Source organism: Athalia rosae, chromosome 2 (genome assembly GCF_917208135.1).
Source record: "Athalia rosae chromosome 2, iyAthRosa1.1, whole genome shotgun sequence".
In the NCBI taxonomy this organism is placed as follows: Eukaryota; Metazoa; Arthropoda; class Insecta; order Hymenoptera; family Athaliidae; genus Athalia; species Athalia rosae.
The window spans coordinates 8,830,704-8,858,034 of NC_064027.1; the positions used below are offsets into that span (position 1 = coordinate 8,830,704).

The following is a 27,331-nucleotide window of genomic DNA, read 5'->3' on the forward strand; positions in this document are numbered from 1 at the left end:
TAATACGTAGGAAGAAAGAGTTCGCCACGGGTGTTTCGAACTTTCTAGCATAAAGTCTGAAACAAGAAAAAATAAAATTTGTTCGACATGAAAAAATAGTGAGGGCGAGTTGACGAGGAACGCCTCATATGTTGCACGTAGTACGTCTCTAAAAACACCGATGCAACTTCTGCATCTCGCTTCGGAGCGTGGCAACGTTGGGTCGTCTTTCCTCTTCATCTTCTCCTTCCATCTCACTTCCGCTGGTGCACACATTTACAAAGATATATCGTATACACGCGCAGTTCCTTCACCCTCTTGCAGCTGTCGAAGAGGGGCAGCAGCAACTCCGTAGTGTAGTGTAATAGTATGGTATAGTATCCATGGTAGTATCTGGCCGTAGTAGCGTCGTAGTGCAGCCGCTCGTCGTCGTTTCGTCGTCCGTAGTAGTACGTTTTTGGTGGGGTGGAGGGGGGGAAAAGCGTCGGGATTATATTTAGAGGGGAAGGAACAAGACGAGACTCCGTTGGGCGTCGGTTTTATCAGGCCGGTAGAGTGCAGCACCTCGTTGCACCTGCTTTTATTTTTTCGCTGCATTTCCGATGCAGTACTGGGAGTTATTTCTACGATTTTTGTGGAAATTGCTCTTTTTTTTTCGGTTTTTCTCTTCCGAATGCCACGCTACTGAATTCGCCGAGACTTCATAGAAAAGCTTGTACAGCGAGATATTTTTTTTTTATCTCTTTTACATTTGGATTTTGAAAAGTTGACGTATTTTTTTTTTGGAGGGGTAGCATTCATTCGCAATTTTCTTACTACGAACGTGATTGCGGAAGTAAGTTATAGTTTTTCAATAAAAATGAGAGGTTGAATTACTACCTGATGGCGAGAGTCTTTTAGTAAAAATGCAAGAAACGAGCTACGCGAGTAATCATGATGTCTTGTTCCCCTAGAAAACTTTACCTCCTTTGATCGATTGAACGTTTTCCGCCCACAATTTCTTCTTCTTCCAATTGCGTAACGGTCGAACGGCCGATGGTTTTCAAATTACTCCAAATTTCACGTTGTACACCCGGCTAGATTGATTGTGAATCGCTTCGTGGCCAAGCGCGCATTTGGACAACTTTTTCGTGTAGCTGGGCGGGCCGGGTGTACATATGGGGCATTCCATGTGAAGTCGACTACTTTTAAACCCAAACTCGTTTGATTTCGTTGAAATTTTTTTTATTTTCTCCTACCCCACTGGAGACGTTTCTGAAACTTTTTGTCAAATTTTCGTCGGGTTCAAAAATGGTCGACTTCGCATTAAATTACCCGTGTGTATCAATATAGAATAACGGGGTCTTTGGTAACGATGATCATTTATTTGGATACTTTTCTTTGGGGAATTCTTTCAGTCGCAATTCGATATACAAAGTTCGAACTTGGATTATCGGTTCTTAGGGAATTCCTCGGAGTTTCTTTTCGCAGGATCTCAACACCGGAAGCTTTTAAACTCTCTTCTCTTCTCTCATTCTATTCCGTGCTACCTCTTCCTTTTTTTTTTTCTCTGTTCTCTTCATTTCTAGCGGTAAGAAAATAAAATTCCAAACTCCACGGAGTTGATGCTGGCGATGCTGCTGATACTGCTGTGTTGGTTACTTCGCAAAGTGGCGGAATGACAAATAGTGGTGAATCTTTAATCTTCTGGGAGGTTGGATATTAAAGTTTTCGAGGGCTTTACAACTACTTAAGTCTCGCGAAATGGAGTTTAAATGTAAGTTCGCGCAGCAGGAAAGAAAAAGAGGGGGAGAAGTTACTGGAAGAGACGTGATTCGAGATGGGGTGCAGGTAAAATAGATGAAAGAAGGGGATCGGGAGCGGAAAAAGAATCTGAGGGGGTAAAAGGAGGGAGGAAATGAAGGGGAGAAGGAACGTCGCGGGCCAATATCGATGAACGCCCATTACCCGCGTAAATTGGAAAAGAGAGCTCCGAGACTTTTGTTTACGCGCTGGTGACGTCATTTCCTGTAATCTAATCTCGGTAAACCAATTTTATCCATAACATTTATTCGCTCGTTGTCTTCCATTTTTACCCTCCTTGCCTCGCCGACGCCTACTTGTGTAGAAAATTATTTTTCCAAAATACCCGAATCGCATTTGCGAAATTGTTCGTTAATTCCATTCGCCCCTGAAATTCGAGTGATTTATGGGCATGGAATTACACGCGGTATATAGGTGGACATAACATTCACCGGAGTTCGTTGAATCCGACCTACAAACCGACCAATTTCACGGCTGAATATCTCGGGCGTACGTTTCTTCACCGAGAGTAAAGTAGTATAACCGAGAACGCCGTTGACTAGACGTAAGATAGAACACCTAAAGAAGAAGACGGGCCTTTGGCCTTGACCAATAACTCTCTCGACGCGCAGTCAGCTGATCCGATGCTGCCGCTGGTGTCTGCCCGCAGAGAAACAAACGTAGGAATCTTCCCCGGCGAGTCGAGCTCTTTGCCTCAAGACTTCTTTTCCTCTCGCTTTTTTTTTTTTTTTTTTTGTTCAACGTTTATTTCCTTCCCACTTATTCATACATACGTTCACCCCCTCGCGCGTTCGCTTCCCCCCCCCCCCCCCCCATACCTGTACACGCACGCTTACTCCATTTTCTTCTTTTCTTTTACTCCTCCCTCTACGTTCCTGTCTACTCTTTTTTTCCTCTTTCCTCTATCGGGACCCAGTCAGATACCAAAGCGACGAAGATGGGCGAGCGAACGCTACACATGAGAAAATATCTACATGCATGAATTTGTGAGGATGTAAATGCGGACGACGGCCGCGACCAGAGGATCCCGATTGGAAGTACGTACCATGGGCTATGCGCTTGTGGTGAAGTCTGATGGTGCTGCAGCTGACGTGAGGCCGGGTTGTTGTTTTGTATGGAATACGTATAGGTACTGCATGCATCGTACGTATAGATTATAGAAGAATCTTCTCATCCGTAACCTTTCTCTTTCCTTTTCCTATTTTTAGTATACGAAGGGGGAACGAGGCGCCGCGGTATATATTTATACGTCTTTCCCTGCTACATGCATGGATAATTTCCACGGTATTGGGTACCCCCCACGTATACGTTTCGCGTCTTCCGAACTCTCTTGGAATGCAATATTCTCTCCCCTCTCGAGTTTCTGGCCTTATATACGATCTCCGCGGATCTCCCTGTATACATACGTATAACGTTCTTCAAATTCCCCCCTTTTTTTTAAACCACGTGGCGAGCGTTGCCGAATTCTTTCGTCGCGAGCTTTTTTCTCGAAGGACGTGAATCGGAGTTGAATTCGTTATCGCGTTGTGCAGCTTTTTCTCGACTATAGGATATCGCTGGAAGTCCCTGTGTACAGGTGTATCTGTCCGAGAATCTAATTTACACCGTGTATAACTGGAGTCATAGTTAGATTCGCTAAGAACAGAGACGATTATAGAAGGGAATCCTCAGTGCTCGTGGATAGAAGTGGCGGTGAGGGTATTTATAACTCTCTGCTATTTCTGCGGGTTAACGTTTTGACCGAGGTCAGTCGCCATAAACCGACTCCTTGGATATTTAACCTCCCTCGTAACGTTTTCTCTCCAGTCATAGTCATAGTCAAACTGTTTTATACCTCGTGAGACTGAAACTCTTCTTTTTCTTTCCATCTCTTTGATTTTCCTCATCTCTTCTCCCTCCTTCGTTCCACCGCCTTCGTTGCCGCCGCTGCTGATGCTGCTGCTGCTGCCGCTACATTATGGACCGACGAGAAAAAGACGAGAAAAAGACGAGACAAGACGAGAGAAAGAGAGGGCGATAGAAATGAAGAGGGATGGGTATCCCCCTCGTCTTCGTCCGACAGTCAAGGTCAGGGTCGTCCGTTCGTCCATCCGTTGGACCGCGGTGCCGTTCGTAGGACGCAGGCTGGCCTGCTGGCTCGGCTGGTCTCATCGTCAGACATTTCTCAACCGGAGACCGTTCCCGGCTGCATCCTATCCACGCCACCGTGCTTTTGCTGCTTCTTTTGATTTTCCTTCATCTTCTTCATCTTCTTATTTTTTTTCTCTGCCGCCGCTTCTGCTGCTGCTGCTGCTGCTGCTGCTGCTGCTGCTGCTGCTGCTGCACCGGCACTCCAACTCTTTAAACAGCCACGTGGTGGTCTTCGCATCGAGAAAGATACGTGAGACGAGAGATTCACCGTTTCGTAAAACAGCTCAACTATTTCCAACGGAATTTCTATATTCACTCGTTATTCGTTACATTTTACGGATACCGTTATTCACGTACGTAAAATTAGTATCGAGTATGCCCGGAATTAGATTGCCCCATATTTAAATACAATGCACAAGGTATCGGAACTCATATAGCCGTTTGGAATTGTCATACTAAATTATAGGACCGACACACACGCCCGGAATAAACTCTGCTGAGGCTGTCATAATTGACTTGATATAGATCTAGGAAAAAAGGAAGGAAAATTGATAAAATACGAAATTGAAAAATGATTACGCAACTTTTATATTTATTGTTCGACTCGTGCGTGCGACTTCTCACTCTATATAGATGCAGCATACTCACAAAAAAAAAGGAAAAGAAGGCAAAAGAAGTAGTCGATGAAAAGAGTCTCAGATTTCTAGTATATGACCTACTACATCCACGTAAATATAGAGTCGACCTATGATATAATCCAAATGATGATTGATTGAATGGACTTTTGTTACAATTTCGTACATCCATTCGCATATGTATATTTAGATTCTCGTGTATCGAGCTTTACGTATATCTTATGTTACACCGTTCAACGGATATCTGGGCGTCATTCATCATTGTCTGTAGAAACAGCTGGTAAATATGCTTCTGTTCAGGAATAGACGTCATTAAACTTAACTCTCTTGAGTGATGTGGATTTTATTCGATATTCGCGCATCGCTACATGCGCGGTACGGTATAATAACGTACAGTGCAACGTACTCATTTTCAGATATACATATATTACGTATACCCGTGTGAATGGCGTGTGTACGCACGCCGCCTTCTGAATTCCTCTGTATTTTCCGCGCATTCTTTTACTTTTTCCTCCTTTTGACATTCTTTAAAATTACTCGACAAGGTCACTTTTCGATTTATAAAAGAATGAACGTGAATCGTTTCATCCGTTCTCGCGTAACCTTGACACTGCAGCGATGACCACATTTACTACGATCGCAAATGAAAGGTTTCATTATTTCGTTCTCTTTTTTCTTTCTTTTTTTTTTTTGGCAACTCGTTTTATTCAAAGACCAAATTTTGCGGCGCGTGGTTTGCGGTTTGTTTCCGCATCCTATCATTTTGTCATTCGCCACAGTCGCCTGCAGCCATCTTGTAAATCTCCGGTGACACCAACGTGCCGCGGAGGACTAGAAATGGCTATATGCCGGAGAAGTTGCGCCTTATAATCAAGATCGTAATTCAATTCTTTTCATTTCACGTTCTGTGCTCCTGTCTACTCGCATATCTCGTCGACCCAACCCAACCAACACATCTACCGGAAGTACCGGCACGATGTACACGCGTAGGCGTACTCATGTTAACATGACTTATCTTCGTGTGCAGTGTTTCTCTTTCGTCGAGTAGGTGATTCGAATGAAAAAGGAGAAATTTTTCGTTGCACCGAAATAATTTTCACCTTGAAATTTTACGTCATTGAATGGCTAACAACCTGAGCCTCTTTTTTACGTTTTTGCGATTTCTCGATACCTTCGGCCACCGTCACAGGTTAAAAATTTGGAGAAACAAAAAAATGTTATTCCGCTGTTATTCAAGTTCTTTATTATCTCGGGCGCATTTTATGTCCCGTGAAAAGCACCTTGGTCCTCGCCTTGGTGATTTTCGGTAATTTATTTATGCTGAATATCCAATTATGGCAGCGGTAGGTAAATACAGGTACGGGTGGCGGGTTCGTTTGAAGAAATAATCAGAAACTGAAAATCGATTGACTCGGTCGTTATTTTCGCATGGTAATTCGAAGATCATTGCGGTATTTATATTCAAATTTTCAAGCCTTCAGCGGCAGCGAAGAGACTCCAAATAATAGGAGATTTCTCTTTCGCTTTTGTTCCGTATGTAAGATCCTCCTGAAACCATGCGCGATCGAATTTTATCTCCCGGCCTTACAAAATCTTGACTTCCGGTATTGTCCTTGGTCGCTGAAAAAGCTGAGCAAGTCTTGTGAAATCTACGCGACGACGCGGTTCGTACGTTAGTCGTTATTAATAGTTACGATAAGTCGAAGGTGGAGGAAGAACATAATCGTAAAGCGTTATATACCAGTCAATCCCTATCTTATATAGATAAAACGAAAATATACAACGTACGTAATAAACACCGATGGAAATAACCTTATCAATATATACCCCCAAAGTTGAGGAACAATGCTTACTTATATGCTTACGAAGGTAAGAAAACTCACCGCCAACATCTCTTTTCAACGATATTCATCGAATTCCGGGGGTGTCAGGAATATTACCGATAAATTTTATAACTTTTCCTATCATAATGTACGCTGCAGAAGTAAGTTTATACGAAGTGGTATTATTATACATCTGCACCTTCATTCGCGAAGTTGAGAGTCTGCTGAACCAAGTTATGTATTTATGCAAATTACCTTTCGATGTCCGCTTGTCTGCTTAGATTATCTCAGGCTGGACACCTCCTAAGTGGCGTATAAAGAAAAGAGGATCTGACTCGGAAAAATAGAAAAACTCCGGTTGAATTTGCGAAAAAAAAAATGGAAATTATAATGTTCATATATCTTCCGTCTCCCGGACCAATTCGGATTGAACGCCTGAATAAGATTTCGATCTCGCGAGGGAGTTCTGCGAGAAATCGACAGTCGCGACGAAATATCAACTAATTCTCCTTCGGAGATGGTCCAACCAATCTCAGTCCTTCCCTTTACTTCATCCTTTCTTTACCTTCCGATTCAAACTGTCCTCAACAGAATCTGCGATACCGCGCGTCTTTACAAGAATGCTGTCCGTTATTTGACGAAATTGGATTTTGCGCGATTCGACATTAGGAGGAGAGAAAAATAATCAAATAAAATAAATCTCACTAATAAACTCGTCATCTTTCCTTTGCGATGCTCGCGAAGCCTGAACGTAATAATTGATCCGTCTTCTCGTGCGATTCGATCTTCTAGAAAAATGATTATGAGATCAAAATGATTCCGAAGAAATACTAGTTTATTTATTTATTTATTTTCTCTATTCCTCGAAATAGCGGTAAGTCCAGCCTTTTCTTTCCTCCGTGGCGGTCTCGACCTCAAAAGCTTCGGTAATATTCCCTATTACCGTCACCGTAATTTATCAAGCAATGACAGGCGACATGCGCTGTCCTCTTTATACCGCAGTAAATTTATTGCCCGAAGTATTTACTCGCCGTTTTATGAATCGAATATCCGCTTGTACTAAATACTTGTCTAGAACAACGTTATGTAGTTGACAGCTCTCGTCAACTATCGTCTTCGTATCTTCGTTCATATAATCTCCTCTCCTCATTTGACGAAAAATCAAAAGCTGGTTGTATATTGTCGACAATTTTCAAATCGTCATCATCATCGTCGTCGTCTGCCAAATTGTACCGTGCAATATATTTCGATCGTTGACATGTTCTTATTTCCGTTCATCGTTCGTTCTTTCTCATTTCTTTTGCTTTCGTTTTTCCGTCCCGTGCGTCGGTTTCCTTTTTCGAAAATTTACACGTGTCGAACGTATCGGTTTCGTCGGATTTATATGCGAAGCGGATGATTTATAAGGTGTGTAAATTTTTCGAAGATAATCTCCGCCGGATCCGATCATATTCGACGCGTGAGTTGGACTCAACGGTAAAGAGACTCGGATGATCGTCCTCGCGCGGGCGACTGTCCGCGTAACAATTCATCCAAATATGCCGCATGTACGTAAGTTACGTAACTTTGTCTAGACTTTAGACCAAGTATAATTTATCGTTTCACAAGTCGGTTTCTGGCAGGCTGACCAGCCTTCAGTCTTTTCTTCCCGGCTCACCCGATCTTGAGTTATCCGACTGGAAGTGTTTCGTGCCAAAATTCTTGCGAGTTTAAACTCGGGGACAAAAATCGTTCAATCATCATTCTCGCCCCTGTAAAAGAAGAAGACGAAAAACAAGGGGAATCGTAAATTGTCATTTTATCGGACGATCGACTCTTTGTGCCGGTCCTCGTCCTCGATTTCTGGTGACATGAAAGACCTTTTCTCGGCAGAGTTGATTCCCCCTTTGATTGCTCATATACGTATACTTCTATTTCGGAATTTCACCACACAGCACCGAGGGAACTGCATGCGGAATATTCTTCATAGGAAGAATAGCAGCCATGTATACCGATTTCATAGCTCTTTGTGTATTTTTGGACGTCGCGCGTTTGCTACGTCGGAGTCGCGTCGCACGGTTAAATCGTCTCTTACGACGTCGTCGTCTGGCGCCGCGACGCCTGACCCGCGCAACATACCGCAACAGATGCGGACCAACAAACCTGATGTGCACAAAGGGGTATACATATATATAAATACCTAAATCAGTGGCGCCAGTCTGTAATTACGAGGGTTTTGAGGCTAGGAAATGTAATAATGAAACAAGAACAACGACGACTACCACAGTTAACAGCAACAACTGTCCTTCTTGACACGTTCAGTCGCCTACTTCTCCCGCGTCGCTCTACGTGGCGAGGAAGTCGTGCGCAAAATTTGCGCCACGAATTTATCGTGTGCATCGGTGAATAGGATTTTTTCGAAATATTCTCAAGCGTGTCCGCTATGGACTTTTTCCCATCGTTCACCCCTCCGAAACTGCCTGCCCACTTTTCACGCCAAATTTTTGTTGAGAATATTTTTTACCGCGTTTTGCATAATCGGCGACTACAAAGAAAAATACGAATAAAAACTCATACTCGCAACTAAGATAAATATGGTTTGAATAAAAAAAGGAATGAAAAAAAAAGGTGTAGGTATATAACGTTTATGCATACAAGCCGCGCGGATTTACGTATTCCTTGAAAACGTGAAATAAAATAGAAAGAGAAGATAAAATAAAAATGAAAAAAGGAACGAGACTCTTTGTTCGGGCAAGTCCGGAGGATCAGCATTTTTTAGTATCTTGTTACAAACTCGCTCGAGCACACTAGGTATAGTAAATGTCAACTTCACACATTTGCGTATTATCATATGGTATACGCTTATAGTATTTTTATGCCCGAGTCTACCGAAAGTTCCGAGGTCCGTTGAGTATTTTTTCCCACCTCCCTTCATTTTCATACAGTCAAGCTGTAATCGCAATTCACTCACTCTCCATAAATTTTCGTCGATTTGTAAACAGAATAGATACGGCGATTTTTTTTTTTTCTCCTTCAAATATTCATGTCCTCATCATGGAACGAGAAGTAAAAATGAAGAAGGCAACACGGATAACTTGTAACACGTGATTGTCGGCTTCCGATTTCGCCACCCCTCGTAAAAAATGCTTGTTTCCGCGTACGTATTCGAAATAATTTCCCCAGACGTGTAATTTTGACGGTTATAAACACTGGCCGAAGTGACGCGGTGCTATAAATCAGGCGGTAAGAGTTGCCCTCGCGATTCGTAGGCATAATTTTACGACTCGTTGGTCATTTGGTAGTCAGAAAATTTTGAATAATACATCAAGTGAAATTAACGTTAGACACACTCCTCGGTCGTATCGGCTGGATGCATTGGAATCCTGAATAGAAATAAGAAGTAAATAATCGTAATTGCAGAAACAAATAATAATCGCAATCGACCCTCTGTATTATTAAATGGAGGGTGGCAAAAAAGAGCACCCCGAAGAGCGGTCGAGGCGGTGAAAATCTACAACGACGCTATAACTAGTCGCGGTAGGAAGAAGGAGAAGGCTCCTAAAAATGCTAATTTTATGTTCTTTCGTTAGTTGGCGCGCCCCGTACTACTGAAAATAAATGCCTCCTACATTCGTAATGGGTGTAATTATTACATGAGAGATGAGCCACCCGCGGGGGTTGCCGGTACCCGCAAACTACGTTGTGCAGTGCAGCTTATGAATAAATGTTGTTGTTGTTGTTGTTGTTGTTGGTCTTGGTGGTTGTGCGGTAGTGGTGGTGGTGCTCCGGGCGCTGCTTCTACATTCTCGTATAATACTGTTACTATATTAATTATTATCTGCCTCCCTTTAAATTGCCCATCGTAAAGGGTTTATTTTCCAACTAAAAACTATAACGCTTGGAAAATGAAATAACGAGACCTTATAGTTTTTCAGATATGAATCGCGAAAAATTCATTGGAATAAATCGGCTAAAATTTCATCTGTACCGATTCTCATCTTTGATATCGCAGAAGTGCTCAGAGAATTTTTGTTCAGGCCGTTCGATTCGATTGACCCAGATCAGGACGGTCCAAGGAATTGGATTCGTGATCTGCACTGTGTTCAGACCTAAAGTTACTGCACTACTGCGAATCTGCACCAATGTCTATCCTCTATTTTTTCTCTCTTCATTACCTTTCATTTACCCAAATTCCAGTTGAAACTGAATACACAGCCATCTCGGTACACTCATTGACACACATTATCTCGCAGACGTGGTACGCATACTTTTGCATACGACACGTCCAGCTGTGTAGTCAGTAAGTTACTCGATCGCTGTTACAACACGAGTTAAAAGAATCAACCACAAAGCACGCTAAAAATGGTGTAAAGTTATTCTTGACCGTTCATATGATCCTGAATGTGCAGATACGTATTCTGCACACATCTACATAGATATAAGTGTGGTATATACGTATCAACGCAAACACACGAGAGAGACAACTAAAAATCCTTGCGTATTACGATCTACACCTAAAAGAAAAAAGAGTGAACGGAGCAGCAGCAACAGCAACGGCAGCGGCAGCGGACTCGGTTACCCTCCACTCCGTCAACGCAGTCGGCCAGCCAGCCTCCGAAAGGCCGCGACGTAGGGCCTCAGGAATGCGAGTGCAACAAGAAGACTGCAATTTCATTCCTTTTCTTCATCTACGTTTTTTTGCTGCGAAGCGGAAAAGGAGAGATGGAGGGGAAGAGATAGAGAGAGAGAGAGAGAGAGAGAGGGAGGGAGAGCGAGAGGGTGTTGGTTCGGGTGTTGGTACGGGGATTGGAGAAAGAGAGAGAGAGACGGTGACGGCGAGTCAATCCTTTTTCATCCTTCTTCATTCCTCTTTTTCCTCCCGCAGCAGCTTGTATAGTATGGTAGTATAGTAAGTAACCAGTTGTGGAATGCCAGTACGGGTTCCCGAGACGAGAGCGTGTAAGCCCAAAGTTCTTTTTACTGCTCCATTCCCTCCTCTATTCTTTTCATCTCATTGTCAGCTGTATTTAAACTCTCCGAGCTTTGGCGGTGCGCAAACGGTTCTCCGACAGATCGAACGTGGCGCTAGCCTGCAGTCTTCAATTATTCATTATCGATTTATCGTTGTTGAGATCGCGCTGATACGCCCTTTTTCCCCCTAAAATCATTATCGTTATTGTCATCATTCTCGGGCGTATCATTTTCTTGTTCGATGTTCGAATTCGTATTTCGGTCGCGGACATTTTCTGGGCCCACGATGTCGATACGGTTGCTTCGAATTAAAGGGTTTTCCGTGGATTCCGATCGGTTTACGTCCCTAATAAATACAACTTCGAAGTTTTAGTGGCCTGATTTACGTAGATCCTAGTATTTCGGGTTAACCCCCTCCTGGCAGAGGTTTCCCAAGGCACGCAACGCTATATTATACGAGCTTTGGGGAATAAGGGATTTCAGAGAACGGCGCGACAACCTGTTGGCAAAACGATCGGTTGCCTAACTTTAGGCTATACCAAATTATATCTATTCAAATCGCGTATATATATATTATATACCAGATAAATATGTATCGTCGTGCACAAATATCTACGCATGTATATGCAGCCATGTGGTATACATATATGTATACCACCGCGGTAGAAACTCTGAATGACACGATCACCTCGTTTAATATCACATGTATACCCTCGAATACACACACATACGATGTACGGTATATAATATATATCGTCACGCTGAGAGGATATTCCTCAATGAAACATTTACTCGTCATCTTCGTATGTATTTGTAACGTAACATCGTTTGCCGTTCTAAATCCACCGCCAGATAATTGACTCGTTTAAAAATTCCCAGACAAACCAACTACCTCTGCTCAAATCATACGCCGCAGCGTGATGTACACCATATAAATAGTTACCGTAGTTGAAACTACGCGAGTAAATCGTCATGGGAATACGGTGAGATGACAAAAAATTAATTAGATTTTCGCGTATCGTAGGCAAGCGAAGAATACGTCTCGGCTCCATACGGAATATCGACGGACTCATTTCATCCGGTTTTGTTAATCAAGTCTGGAATGGAAAATGGGTGTATTTTTCGCACGTATTTCCACCGACGTCGATTCATATTTTCCTGGATACCTCTGCGTGCGTATTGTGTCTTGCATCGAAAACTTTTTCGAAGGTATCGGTGTTGATGATGACGATGATGGAGACGATGGCGGTGCGGCGGCGGTGCTGGTGGTGTACGTTCTTTGTCCGCAAGGATAGCCAGGTGGTCCTGTGGGCTGTGGCGTAATCCCCTCTCCTACACTTTTGGTGAATCGCGTCTTTCTGTACTATGTAGTATATATAATACATATACCTACTATATACTATACTTTATTCACGACGAGGCAAACGGCTGCGGTAGTAGAAAGAGCAGGAAGAAGAATACCTCCACCGGCAGCTGCTTCTCGGCCTTCTTGTACCACCAAATGATCTTCCTTTGGGCTCACCTAAATGCAAACGCTTTTATAATACGTTACCCATACACAACCTTACTTTACACATAATTTTTTTCTCCCATTTTCCTTTTTCTTCGCGTCGTCGGGATGCTCGTCACAAAAGGAGGGGTGGCAACCTTAAATTCATTTAAGATTACTATACCGAACGCGCCTCCTTGCGAGATCTTTTTTCTTCTTCTTCATATCCGTTGAAAATTACATGTCAGTTACCGTTATTACGTTCTTTACTTATGCCGGAATGTACGATTAGACCGGATGACACGAGAATACTTGAATTTTTAATTTTGGTACTCCTCGAGATCTTGGCGTCTCGTGACGAATTTATTTCTTGTCTTTCTGTAAATATTTTTTACCCAACGTTATTCTTTCGAGGGGTAATTCGATACGGAAACGTGCACGTTGTTCGAGACTTCAAAATAAGAGCTCCCCGGTGATCTCATTGGGCATCTAACATCATCGACTGGGTTTTATCACGATCCGTTCCACGAACGACAGTAATCGCAACCCAGTACAGCATCGTCGGTTTATGTGTACGAAATAAACGAATAAAGAGGAAATCGTCTAGCTGTCAACTACGGGTTAGCAGCAGACGGAGAGAGAGCAGCATTTTGTGCCACGACCACGCCGGCGTTGTCAAACCGCTACAATAACTAAACAGTTTCAGAGACTTGTTTGTATGTCATACGTTCAATTCGATTAATGGAAGTTACTCGCGTTGTAGAAACGATAACAGTTGACAGCCTGACAGTCGTTTACGTTAGGCAGTTACACAGTCCTCACTTGGTCGTGTTGAATGTTGTCAGCGAAGTTAGGTAGATATAGGTAGGTATAAATCTACTACCTGCTGCCGCTGCTACCGCTGCAGCATGTTTTTCTTTCCATGGGTAAAATATCTCTATATATATATATATATATATATTATATATATATATATATATATATATATATATATATATATATATATATATATATATATATATACATATTACGTATAGATGGATACATATTACAAATGCACACCTATGAAAACAGGAAGAACTGTCGTCCTCTCGGTTGTGTCGTTGGTTGGGTGTTGTTTTATCTGCAATATAGAAACGTTTATTTCACCTAGAGTTCGTTGCTCTCATTATAGGTGTATTTTGGGTACGTACACGTATTTCTAGATAAACCGAAGGTCTTTTTCAGTCTCGTATAATTCTAGAAGTCTACGATCTGAAGTCATTGTTTCTCAAGTTCTGCAAATAATTAACACGCGTTAGGATAAAAAACTTGACGTTAGCAGATTTCAGTAGTCCGAGGCGACTCTTATGAGGAAAAAGCAATAAAAATTGATGAAAAAATTAACCGGATGAAGAGAAAAAAAATTATTGCTACGCTCCATCGGCGTTCGTTTAAAAAGTAAAAAGTGGCGCCACAAGTCAGACGGCGAGTCGCTACTGCTCACGATAAAATGAGATTAAATTTTATTCGAAGGTTTCTTTTTGTGTAGGTATGAGTTTCTCACAACTGCTTCTGCGGCTACACTGCCGCTGGTGACCCGCTGACCAATCCGAATGAGACTTTAAAGTCTATCCTGACCTTGATTTTTTGCAAACGCCTGAATCCCGCACCGTCAAACTTTGATCATTTATATGTATATTATAATATGATGAAAAAAATAACGTGAGAACTTCACACAGGTATATAAATGTAACGTAGAGGTTTACAATAAATTTGTCTCATGTTCCTGAATTCCAGTTTTTCGCATGGAATTCCGTAGAATAAAAAATTACATGTCATTTTGGGTTCGATGTATACATCAAATATCTGCAAGGGATATTATATTCACAATATCTCGATTCATCGTTTCTGCAAACTTATCGCAATACACATCATATACAATTACGTGACAATATGTATCTTAGCTCACACCCTATGAAACGCAAATACTTTTCCTATACTTTCGCTTTCCGTATAGCGCGGACGATGAAAGTTCTTTGAACGTTGCAAAATTTATCTTCTACTACGGTATGTGTTCGAATAGGCGAGACCTAGTTCAAGGTTTTGACAGCATCTTTAATTTTTCCCTCCCCTGCCCAAATTGACTTGTGAATTATGCGCGAATCCAATGGACTGTACGTAGATATGTGCAAACATGTATTAATTCGATGGTATAAAGCTCTCATTAATAAAAGCCCTCGAGTAATGGCTATCTTACATTGTTCCGCGAAAAGATCAATTCGGCCTTGGCCCACCAGGCTTTGTGGAACACAAGATATTTGCAAGATTTCGGCACGTGCGTAGTAACTTAAGGCGAGTCGACCGTACGCCTCTCTAGGTATACCTACTTATATTATAATACCTATATGCTTTCCTATACATATACCACGACATGATATATGCGTATGTTCCAAGCATGTACTTCATACTTTTATGTACAGTGTACGCATGTAATGGAGCTTTTGCAGGTTCACCGCCTAATTGACGGTACCGCTCTCGGCGTTACGTTTTTATGCGTTTGAAATTAACTGTGTAACAATATGTACATTTACTATACAGGTATATATTTACAGTCGGAAAATATTCGCCGAAAGAAATTAAATGGGTATTTTCGCTTCGAATGATTTTACGATAAGCGGCTATGTATGTATAGGTTTATTACGCGAAACCTGGTGTTCCAGCTTTATCAATTGGGGATATGGAATGCAAAAAACAAAAATCATATCCACCGGACAAACATTGCAGCATCATCGATTGATGATAACGCGATCGATTCAAATCCTCGTTCAAATACCGCGGGATTATATGGACGGATTCGCGTTGCCAATACTGCACCAGAGATTATCCAACGCGACCAGTTACATAACAATTAATAAGAGATTACTTCGTACGAGGTGCTGCAGAGTGTGACCAGCCAGGTGACAAATAGAATCATAATAATAATCATACCATTTACAATATTAATTATCGTAAATTCATATCGATCGAATTGTAAATCCATATCCACTTTCGAGCTGCGTTTCTCTCGTGTGCCTTTTTAATTTATAGCAAGTAGATTCCGTTGAACAGAAAAAAAACTAAAAGAATTCTATGCGAAAATTTATGGTATTTTAATCTTTCGATTATTAGCACAATGTCAAAGAGACGTGATGCTGTGGTGAATTATTATTATTATTATTATTATTATTATTGTTTTTGTCATCATTATTTTGCTCCCGTTATTTGATCGCATAAAAAGAATTCGTTCGTTTCTATATGATTTACAAAGGGAGGGTGACAGCTCAGAATGCGTACAGCCATCGCGGATTGTGAGTGAATTTTTATTGCCTAAATTTGAATTAATCCAATTGAAATACCAATGAATTCATACCAATTCCAGGGTGTGTACGGGCGGAAAATCAAACGGTTGAGAACAATGACATTTTTTTTTTTTTTTTTCTTTTTCTTTTTTCCTTTTTGATCCTGCTTTTGACTAACAATAAGTAGCAGCTTTACCTCCCGGGGAGGGGAAAGCAGAAAAGCTTCCGCTCTTTTCATGAAATTCAATTTTCGCAGGACCAAATTAATTATAAAAGTTTTTTCATAACTAATCATTCCGGTTGTGTAATTCGCGTTACGACGAACCGCAGAAAATATAAGATCGTCAAATCAGAAACAGGTGTTTGATATATTTTTAGACCTTATATATTTTCTCGTTCATTGATGGGTACATTAAAGAAAAAAAAAATCATTTGATTATATTCTTAAAATTATCCAACAATGAGCATACATGTGGGTCTCAATCGTGCAGGATAACTTTTTAATCGCCGATATTGTACACCGCGGGGACTTGGGGCGCGTATCGTCCTTACACGTCGTCGTCAGAAGCGATTAAGATTTGCATGCGCGCCCGTGACATCATCACCCAAGTGGTCCTAGCCTTCTCCTCCTATTTTATTTTATTTAATTTTTTTTACTCTAATTGTTCTCCACTTCTTTCTCTCCTCCTTCTCTTCAGCCGGCACCCTGCTGCTGCTGGTGGTACAGCCTGCGGCTCCCGTGCGACCGAAATGTGCAGCTAAATTTAGCTACGCAACGACAGAGAATTAAAGAAAGGCGGGCGGTCGTTCTGAGTAGCTTCGCGTACTCGCAAATTTCTTAGAATCCAGTCTAACAATAATATTATAAACGACCGCCGGATGTAGTCCCCTCCTCACGTAATACTCCTTTTTGAACGTTTGCTTTTTATTTCTCATTACTTTATTATTTGGTTCCTTCCCATTTCATTGCTGATCCATGCTGTGTAAAAACCGAAAGAAAAAGGGAACAAAGAAACAAGGAGAGACGACGACTATACGAGATTCCTCTCGTAATCATCATCGTTCTCCTCGCATATGTACGGGCGATCTTCTTCTCTCTCATGTTTCCTTTTGTAGTCGAATAATCCAAAAGTTCTTCGTTATTTTTTGTTTCTCTATTTCATATTTTTATTATCTCATGTAAATATGAATGTTACGGGTTGCCTGCCATCGAGCGCCAGGCTAACGCTATGGGGAAGATGGCGCCTGACGACAGGCAACCGGACATACTGCGGTCTAAAACGCTGGGACACACGGTATACTCCGTGCCCGTTATAATCGATCTTATCAATAACAATATATGTATTATTTACGCCATTGTATAATTATCATCTCAATTCGTTTTCACGCCATTTAGTTTTGGTGCGTTTACCCCACCATTTTTGATGTAACCATCTTCTTGCTTTTTATCCGGTTGTTCAGCGAGTATCGGTCGAGTTCCGTCGCCGTGTCTATTGGTATGTCCTTCGACGACGGTGTCCGAAGCGGTTTTGAGGTCGTAGGCGAGCCCGTATTTAGCAAGTTTTAGGAGACATTTTGTGTTGAATCCACCTCGTACGCTGAATTCCCCGGCTCTCGCGTCCCACGGGAAACTATGGTGGTAATTATGCCAACCATCTCCCCCGGTCAAATTTGCCACCAGCTCGGAATCCGTTGAATGAATTCGTCTGAAAATCATACGTGCAAGCTTAGTGCGATTCAGCGACGAATAGAATGCGCGGACGTATGTACAGATATATTCGCCGCTTTTGTTCGATTCAAACCGCAAATCGACGAATCGGGTCATGAAGTTTTTCGTGGGAATAAAAGTAAAAAAGATTCTTTAAAAACTCACCCGTCGTAAGGTTTCGTGCCGACCATATGAGCCAGTGAATTTACGCACCATGTAAGATGAAGAACGACCGTGTACCGGAGACAGTACGCGACCAAGAAGGAAGTCCACCAATCCTCGTTCCAAACGAGAACAGGGATGAATGTAGGGCACAGAAATCCCACGATCAGATAAACCGGTACGAAATAACTGCGAGCAAACTTCGATTATCCGCCCGTAATTATTATTTATTTAATTTAATTTCGACGTTCTAGTTTATTTTCCTTTACTTTTATCCTGTCATCTCTGACGTCACTTACTTGTGCTGAAACATGAGGATCTTGTCCTCGAGGAGATCGGAGACTTCGATGCACTTGCCTTTTTGTATAACCAGGGGATGTTTTCTCGTAACCAACCAACCGATATGGGAAAAAACAAAACCCCTTGCCGCGTTATGAGGATCCGCATCGCTGTCGCTGTACTTGTGATGGAGTCTGTGATCTCTTGCCCAGGTGAACATGCTGTTCTGTAATGTTATTAGGATATCGTTTTCACGTGACGTCTATAATGTCAATGATTATCTGCTTTGAACCGAGAAAATGGGGAAAAACGCAAGTCGCTCCCGTGTTCGTACCTGCCCGGCGATTGTTTGGAAGATGATCATAGCCGTTCTCAAAAATGTTGTCGCCTTGTAACTTTTGTGCGAATAATATCTGTGAGCGCCTAACGTGATGGCTTCCGCTGAGAAGAATCCGAGGGTGAATACTGTGGGAAATAAAATCCATACATGTAGAGTAAATTTATGGGGATTAAATATTTTAAACGTAGTGACGACAACTTACACCATAGTAATGTTAGCACTTTAGCCTTAAAAAGGTAGTAAAGTCCGGTCAAAGCGCATGTGTGTAGAAATATGATCCAGAAAAGATTCGGATACACAAATTTGTGATAAAATTTTTTGTTCGTGCTCACATCAGCTTTGTTGACCACTTCCTCTAAATCGTATTCCTGATTTTTTCCATTTTTAACGAGAAAACTCAAGCCTACGTTGTGATCCCTGTAATAATTATTATGTTATATGAAATGAATGATTGATTTGTTCATTTTCTTATATGCAACACTTTTTTTCGTCAATTGTAATTATAGATATACTAGGATAATTCATTTGGTTTCCTATAACGATTTGTGGAATAAAAACGTACTGCATGATGCACTTAGTCTGGATATTAGTCGTCTTCTGATCGCGATTGTGATACTCGATGCAATTTATATAGAGGTGAAATTTCCGGTGCGCTGAAAACAGCGACCGACAATTATATCGTATTAATTATCGTGAAATAAACGCGATATGTTTATTCTCAATTTTTTCGACGAATCCTGCCTAAATATGACATTGTTCGTTGAGGGCGCCGTAAAAATCCAACGTTGTATTCAATAACGCTATTTTGAGCAACATGGGTAGAATTTTTTTTTTTTCTCTCTCTCTTTTTATTTGTGCTGGAAATTAGGTACATATCAAATTATTCGCCCAGCATGAAAAGTAATTACTCCCAACGACCTTCGCAAACGATTTTATTTGCTCTTGTGCTCCTATAGAATTTCATTTTTTGCATAATACACAATATTTAGAAAAATTAATAAAATCATACAGTTGAGATGGACGTTACGACGAGATTTAATTTTCCCAATTTATGCGTCGATCGGTAATTTGTGTACAAAAATAATTAATTGGTCATTAATTATTCAATTTGACCTCGTTTTAACGTATGTTGTTATCTGTTTATTTATGGAATATTTAAAATTGACAATTACCTCATTGAATGACAGCTTTTTATAAAGTTCGAAATAATAATATTCTCATGAAAGCTTCTATTTACGTCTTTTCGTTCACTTGGTGGTCGAAATTTTCAAGATGTACAGTTTTCACCAGTAGAATTAGCAGAATCGAATTATAACCTTCGGCTTATTGCGTTCGATTTAATGATCCAAAATTGCTTATCCAGGTACAGAAGGTGGTAGCGATTATTATCAGAAATGAATAATAATTATATGCTCCACATTACGACGTATTTGTATTTCAATCGTGGCACTTTACATTCCGCTCCGATTAATAACCACTTACATGTACGTAATAAAATTCAAAAATGAATTATTATTCTTGAGCATAGAAATTATTCAGTTATTACACGATGTTGATTTTTTACGACTTTAGACAAGGTGCAAGTTGACGCTTTCCGAAGGACCTTCTTCCATACAGGGTTTTTTTTGTTCAAGCCACCATTTCATCCACAAAACTTAGCTCTAGAAATTTCACTCAACATCGATCGGACTTTATTAAAAAATGAACCGAACTATAGCACGTCTCAGACATTCGTACCTATACGTATAACGCAATAATACAGTTAAAACGCCAACTATCAGCAATGAATTATTGAACGTGTCGGACAGAATGTGCTACGTACGCGATTCTCCGAATTGGGTCTTTGTCGCAAAGAAAAATAAGTGCAATTCAGCCACGTGTTGCGAAACGATAATTAATTCGCATCATCCTCCGTACGAAATTTCTTTTCTTTCGTTTTGTGTTGAAAAATTTTCTACCCGTCACATCCCTCTGGGTTGTAATAACATCCGAAAAAAAGTAGAGGGTAAATTATCCTCCATATAATTTGAGAAGGAAGTCTTTCAGTTTTCATTAAAGTAAAAACGTATGCACGGTTTATTTCGGTACGTCGATGTCATTGAACAGCGCTCGAATAAGTTGTCATGCATAATAAGGTGTCGAAAATCTTTTTCCAAAATTACAATCCAATGATGTGGTTGAGCTGGAAAGACGCCTAGAGAAAAACGGGAGGGGTACGATACGATGATGTAATATAATCGGTTGAATGAAAATCTCTTTTTAAATGACGGTATAGGTATATTTACTGAACAGAAAAAATGGAATGAAACAGAAAACAAATAAATAAATAAATGTGTAATAAAAACAACACACCGCAGATACACCCTCGAGGCTGCATCTGCCCGATGACCACCTGTCGACTGTCGGCAGGTGCGAAACGCGATCGAAGCTACGGAGTACCCGGTATTCGGAGGCCCCGAGGGCCATGGTATCAATTTACTCTTTGTTTTCGTCAACCCTTTTCGAGGTCATTCTTGTTTACCGTGTACACGTGACATTCGATACCACGGCCAATATGGCGAGTAAAGATGTCGCAGCGATGATGTCATACGCAAAATACTACAGGATACTACGAGGGTATTGATGGCACAAAAAAAAGGTACGACGTAGTACGCGAGATTCCTTTCTTCCCCTCTTTTCCTTCCTTAATTTCACCAGCAAACTCCCTCATTTCGAAGGGCGATTTGAATTTCGCAGAATACGTATAGTTGTAAACTGAGTTTTACTTCGTACATCAGATATTAAAACAAAGAGGAAAAGCAAAAAAAAAAAATGCGATTTCAATTTAATCCTATACACAGCGTTGGAGCCTTAGATGAGGCAATAACTTTGCTTTTTATTATGCTACAAAAAAATGCAATTTGAGTGCGTAGGTACGATATACACCCGCAAGGTAACGGCGGATTATCACGGTAAAAAATGCAATATTATACCGTACAGTTGAAGCAATACCGCCGCAACGAACGCTATAAAGTATTAAGACGGATCACCTGTCGTAACTTTGAGCATTTCATCGTATCAGACGTTATAAGTACGGACACCCTTGTTTCATGTACCGGTAGAAAAAAAGAAGAAAAATAAAGAATTGAAATTTGCAAGATCGCATGACTGATAAAGTAGATCTTGAAGTGTTACTATATTGGTCTAGTGTACTGCATATTGATCTAGATTTTTTCGTCCACGAAATTGACTGTCAATGAACGTTCAAATTTTAATTGTTCGTTGTGCAGTTTCTCTGAAAGAAGGAAAAAACGCGTACGTCTGCCTGTTATGCGAAATTATTTTTAGGTAGGACACGATATTACAAATGTGAGTAGGTCCGTGTTTCCCTTTGTTCCGTGTTACTGTTGATAAAGCATGTAGTTTAATCTACTCGACCTGACTTTAACAATCCTAACTTTATTTATAATTTCCTTTATACCTCGTGCATATGACATCTACTATGTAAGATAGATATTGTTTTACACGTGACGTTTTCACCTAATTTCTAACAAAAATAAAAAAGAGTAACACATCTGTCGAGGACTCACGTTGAATTTGCTCATGAGATCGTATCTACCCTCAGTATTACGTTGAACTCTAAGCTCTCCTATGATGACTATCTGATTGTTAATTTCGCCGTTTTTTTTTTTGTTTTTTTTTTACAATTTCCACAGGCGGCGATACTGCAGCAAACAGCAGAGTATATTTATCAGTTGGAACAAGAAAAGACGCAACTATTATCACAAAATTGTCAACTCAAGCGATTGGTCAATCAGCACGAAGGCGGTGATGTACCGATAAAGAAACGCAAGGCTGATAACCAAGGTACGTGGAAAAAAATGCATGATGTTCTGACAATTTGAATTTATTTATCAAAAACATGCTTCGTACACGTGAGGAAGCACACGTGTTTCTACGCCCTTATACGAGCACCAGTGACACGCAAAATTTTCTTTGGTCGTAAATTTTCATTCTTAGCTGAACGGAAATATGCGTGCATGTCCTATGAAGAAATATAATCTCTTGCGCGACACTGCGGTGGTGGCGTGTACGTTGTTTTCAATTAGACCGAGAGTACGGGAAACGGAAATGATAGTTATCAGACGATCAGATTTAATGACGCAAATGAGAAACTATGTTTTTACTAAAGTAACGAGAACGTTTTGTGTTTATCTTCGGTTAAAGAGTATATGAAAAAGAAAGTACGCCGTCCAAGATGATAAATATTCTAGATTTCGTAGAGTACGATTTCATCCTGCGTTATAATGCTTCAAATTAATGTGATTCTCAATTCTTGATAGTGATGGAATAAAACGAATTTCTTCTCTGATTGCAGGAGTAGTTGTCAGTGTGCCGATGCATGTTAATGAAAGTGGAGATGAAGGATTAGGAAGTATGTCTCCGGAACCATTATCTGTAATTACCGTCTCTGCAGAGGCACATGCAGTGTCGAGCAGCGAAGTGGCTGAGCTCAGGCGGCAACTAGAAAGAGAACGTCGCGCAAGGCTACGCAGCGAAGAACAGATGAGAGTTATGCAGAACCAAATATACCCTGAAAGATTCAGGGATACCCAGCTGATCGCTTATCAACCACACGAGGTTTGTACAGTGGAATATTCACCTAAAAAGGATTTTCAAACATCAGTTTGAACCATTTTTTTATAATTTTTTTCAGGTGATCGAGCACACGGACAATGTCATGGCTCAGGAAACAGAAGATGCGGTAGCTTCGTTACAAGTTGTTTCCGTGGCTACCTTACCTCCTGTAGGTTCAACACAAACAGTTGAAACCACTACGCCGGATCCCAGTCCTTCCCCATCTCCTCCACTCTCAGAAATGATACCAGAAGAGATCAAGGAGGAAGTTTCCCGTCCCAGTACACCTAAAATCGTCACATTCACACAAAGTCAGGTGTTCTCTACACCCACAAAACAAAAGCTTGGGTCATTTTCCCCGACACATGTGACTTATGGGACAACACCATCTGAATTCAAAAACGTCACCGCTCAGTTTATATCCACGAGTCCAACCAGACCCTTTTCCCCACCTGCCGAACCTCAGCGATTACCTAGCGTGCTTGAAGCTGCTATGAAAGCTGAGCCCAAAGTTGAGGTTGAAAGGTTCGTATCATTGTCATTCTCGATCTTCGTGGTCCATCAACCTATTGTCAATGGGAACTTGGAGGATGAATTTGATTCTTGGTTCCAGGTTGCCTTCGCCAGCGAATTCCTTAGACGATGGAACGCCTCAAGCTAGATTATACCTTGCTAACACATCGCGCCAAAATTTGGAAACTATCGTTGAAGCGATACGCCATTTAGAAGGCGATCACTTGTTCAGTGACGAACCAGCCCAGGACGCACCTTTGGCTCTTACAAACAAGCCAACTGTGGCACCTGCAACAACGACGAAACAGCGGCTGCTCCATGCAGAAATGAACAACTTCCTTCAGTTCCATTCGCAACAGCAAACCCAACAACGACCAGGTGTTATCGTTGTGAAACATTCGTGATCGTCCATCACGACACGCTCAAAAAATTAACCCCCACGATCCCAGTACATTGACTTCACTTAAAATTAAATGGATAAATCCTCCAATATTTCATAATCAGTTTGATTTTTTTTTTTCTTTATTCTTTACTAGACTCGTAAATATGCAATCTTCGACAGCCCTGTGTCATTAACTAAACAAATTGGGCATTTCGTTCGTATCGTGCAGCGATTATTCATTCAGTTTTCTGTACTGAAGCTGTATGATTTTTCTTACAAAATAATATCGACTTTGCAATTATTATCATAAAAGACCATTGAACTTTGGTCGCTGATACTTGAGTATCTCTAGGTAAGAAATTTTTACAAAATGAATAGACGCTACGCGATGTTGGACTAAGTAGGTAATGTCTTTCAAACAATGTTAACGCAAAACGGGCAATCATATTTCTGAATAGCGTCTGATCCTTTGGGCTACTTTTTTCTTCTGCTCGGGCGATAAACCTGATGAAATCTCTATTTTATGATTGAACAAAGTTACAATGTCTTGGCGTTGATTGGAACCCCTTGACGGACGCGTGAAAAGAATATTGATGTTATACATTAAAAATATCTCATGTAAAAGTTTCCGAAATCCGGCGTCTAAACACGCTACAATTGACAGTTTGAATTGATAATCCTTCAATTTTTTATTACATAGAACGTTGATTGTTGCAAATTGGAGTTGAAGTAGATCTATTCTATATTTATTATTACCACGTATACACCTGAAATCGTATGTAATCTTTTTCTTGTACATACTTCCGATTTTCTATGTATTCTACGAATTATAACAAGGAACACGCTTCTGTTCTGAATCTCGCTCGATGGACAATTGTTTTTATGTTTTCACAGATCGAGCAAAAGTGTTTTTCTCCATTAAGGTAGGCTTAAGATCAACGTTATTATAACATTACTATTCCTAATTATTAAGAACACGCTGTATAATAAGATATTTACGTTTTTTTTTACGTTGTTACAGAAAACTGATGACAAAAAAATATTATGTTTCTCAATGTTTTCAGTCATTGTTGAACGCCACAAAAGAAAAAGAAAGAAAAAAAAATCAAAATATGCATACTTAATATTTGACACACATTAAGATGTAATAAAAGTATTCTAAGGGAGATAACGGTTGCAATTCGTTATTTTGTTTAATTTTTTTTTTTTACCTGTGTTTTTTTCACATTCGTGTTTGCACCGTAATGAAATTTCATTGAATTTTATTTAATCTGTGCCAAATATCGAGTACCGAGACGTTTGTTCCTTTGTACACATATAGCTGTAGAGTTAGAATGACAGAGTCAGTCAGTGATGGCAAATGTTGCTATGATATTAAATCTACCTCGTACGTACAGGTAGTATCGCACCTCTCTAGGTGTGAATTAACAATTATTGTACACCGAGAAATAATTTATGTTGGAAAAAGAAAGAAGATATTGTTGTTTTCAACCAGTCCTTAGAAATATCAATTGCGAAACAACCGTACACCAACGTTATTTTGCAAACTTTGTGCCTTTCATGAAAGGCTCAGAGAATCCACAGACTGACTGACTGACCAATGGGAGGCCCGGTATGTAAATTTTTTTGTTTTGTGTCTCTCTGTTACGTTACTTTTATATTATTAGATAATAATAATTCATACCTAATTATGATGGATGTTTGCGATTATTATAATCATTATCGTTATTATTACTACTAGTACTACTACTACTATTACTATTACTATTACTACTACTATTTCTACTACTATTACTATTAATATGATTTTATTATTATTAATAGTAGCACCATAATTATTATGATCATTAATACTACTATTATTACTATAACTATCATTTTTATTTTTATTATTGTTATTCTTACTATTATTCTTATGATTATCGCTATCATTACTATTATTATTAATATTATGATTTCTATTCATATTAATATTATCACTATCATTATAATTACTTTTATTATAAACATTTTCTATGACGATGGATATTGACTAGTTGAACTATAAGATCAATAACATTAGGAGATATTATCTGAAAATAATATCTATGATATGGTAAGCAGAAGTAAAATTAAGGTAATTGACTAACTTTTAGGAAATTAGGTCAGTAGGAATTGTCAGTTTGTACGCGATGAGCATTAATGATAACATCGTCATTATGGAAAGAAAAAATAATCACAGTTAAAAAAAAACAACCAACAAAAAAGAAAGAAAAAAAATGATTAATATTATCTATTTAATATTAAATGTGACACTACTCTGTAACTGTATTGTACTGTATATGTATATAATTTAGCAATGTTGTATACGTGACACGCGTGATTCAAGGTACTACGATACTCTGAAAAGAAAAAGAGTAATATAAACTATAACTGTTATATCGCACGAGTTGATTAATACGTAGCATTAGTAGTGACTGAAAATTAAATACAACAATTTGGCCGCATTATATTATTTCGATTTCATAAAGAAAATGGACTTGTCTAATGGGTGTACTATGCAGTATATTTTCGAGATATCTCCTTTTCATTGTCATTAAAAATTTGAGGATTCTTTGATTATTCCCCAATAGCAAGTTAAGAGAGTTTTTAAATCTCAATGAACAAGCTTAATGTAATCTCCGTAATATCTTGCAGAATTTACATTGTCGAATTTAATATCTACCTTGTTACTCAGTGCTACGTAAGAGAAGAACTTGTAAGATTATTAAGTCTAATTACCTGCATAACTTAAAATCGGATTTTTCACGATTATACAGGGTGATTCAAAGAAAGCCATTTAAACAACTTACAATGTTTTTTGTGGAAGCGCAGAGCCTTAGAGGATTTGGAATACCATACTGCACAAAAAATGTCCTACACGGGGTGCGAATTTAAAAAATTTTTAATCTCATTTTCAATACTTCACTCTGGATGGGATATTTATATCGTAAATTAAATTAAAATGTTTGTAATGGAATGGATCTTGGCTAGAGACTTAAGAGTTCGTGTATGTAAATCTGCTTTGCAAAATACTAGTAACTACTCTTGAAGAATGAAAACAATTTTCCACCATATTTTATTGGTCGGTTTCTTATTATTATAGCTTTTGAAAAGAAGATGAAGAAAAGGAAAATAATATGATGAAATAAGATGACATAAAAGAGAATCTTAAAACACATC

General features: G+C 39.8%; 2 protein-coding genes across 3 annotated transcripts in view; one reads left to right on the forward strand and one right to left on the reverse strand.

Moving 5' to 3' along the window:
- Window positions 1-25,601, forward strand: part of LOC105684980 (helix-loop-helix protein 11) — a 146,249-nt gene extending 120,648 nt beyond the window's left edge. The window contains exons 3-6 of the mRNA XM_012398745.3: window positions 22,314-22,464; window positions 22,976-23,238; window positions 23,315-23,760; window positions 23,849-25,601. Coding sequence (XP_012254168.1) covers window positions 22,314-22,464; window positions 22,976-23,238; window positions 23,315-23,760; window positions 23,849-24,152 — 1,164 coding nt within the window. The 3' untranslated portion in view covers window positions 24,153-25,601. The remainder of the gene's footprint in view (window positions 1-22,313; window positions 22,465-22,975; window positions 23,239-23,314; window positions 23,761-23,848) is intronic.
- LOC105684988 (acyl-CoA desaturase-like) lies at window positions 17,272-19,993 on the reverse strand. Of its 2 annotated transcripts, XM_012398759.3 has the most exons (7): window positions 19,791-19,992; window positions 19,181-19,271; window positions 18,821-19,035; window positions 18,613-18,743; window positions 18,299-18,504; window positions 18,003-18,188; window positions 17,272-17,835 (listed from the first exon to the last, which is right to left on the reverse strand). In XM_012398759.3, exons 2-7 carry the CDS (start codon window positions 19,183-19,185, stop codon window positions 17,502-17,504), a joined length of 1,077 nt encoding a protein of 358 aa, XP_012254182.2. In that variant the 5' UTR covers window positions 19,186-19,271; window positions 19,791-19,992; the 3' UTR covers window positions 17,272-17,501. The 2 variants fall into 2 exon arrangements, with proteins under 2 accessions (XP_012254182.2, XP_012254192.2); XM_012398769.3 differs by lacking the exon at window positions 19,181-19,271 and having other exon boundaries at window positions 19,791-19,993.
- Window positions 25,602-27,331: the final 1,730 nt, after the last annotated feature.

Excerpts from the sequence above, each read along its gene's own strand:
- LOC105684988 (XM_012398769.3), bottom strand. Across the intron at positions 18,505-18,612 it reads TCCAAACAATCGCCGGGCAG|AACAGCATGTTCACCTGGGC; the intron begins GTACGAACACGG and ends ATAACATTACAG. Across the intron at positions 18,189-18,298 it reads ATCCTCATGTTTCAGCACAA|TTATTTCGTACCGGTTTATC; the intron begins GTAAGTGACGTC and ends GTTTGCTCGCAG.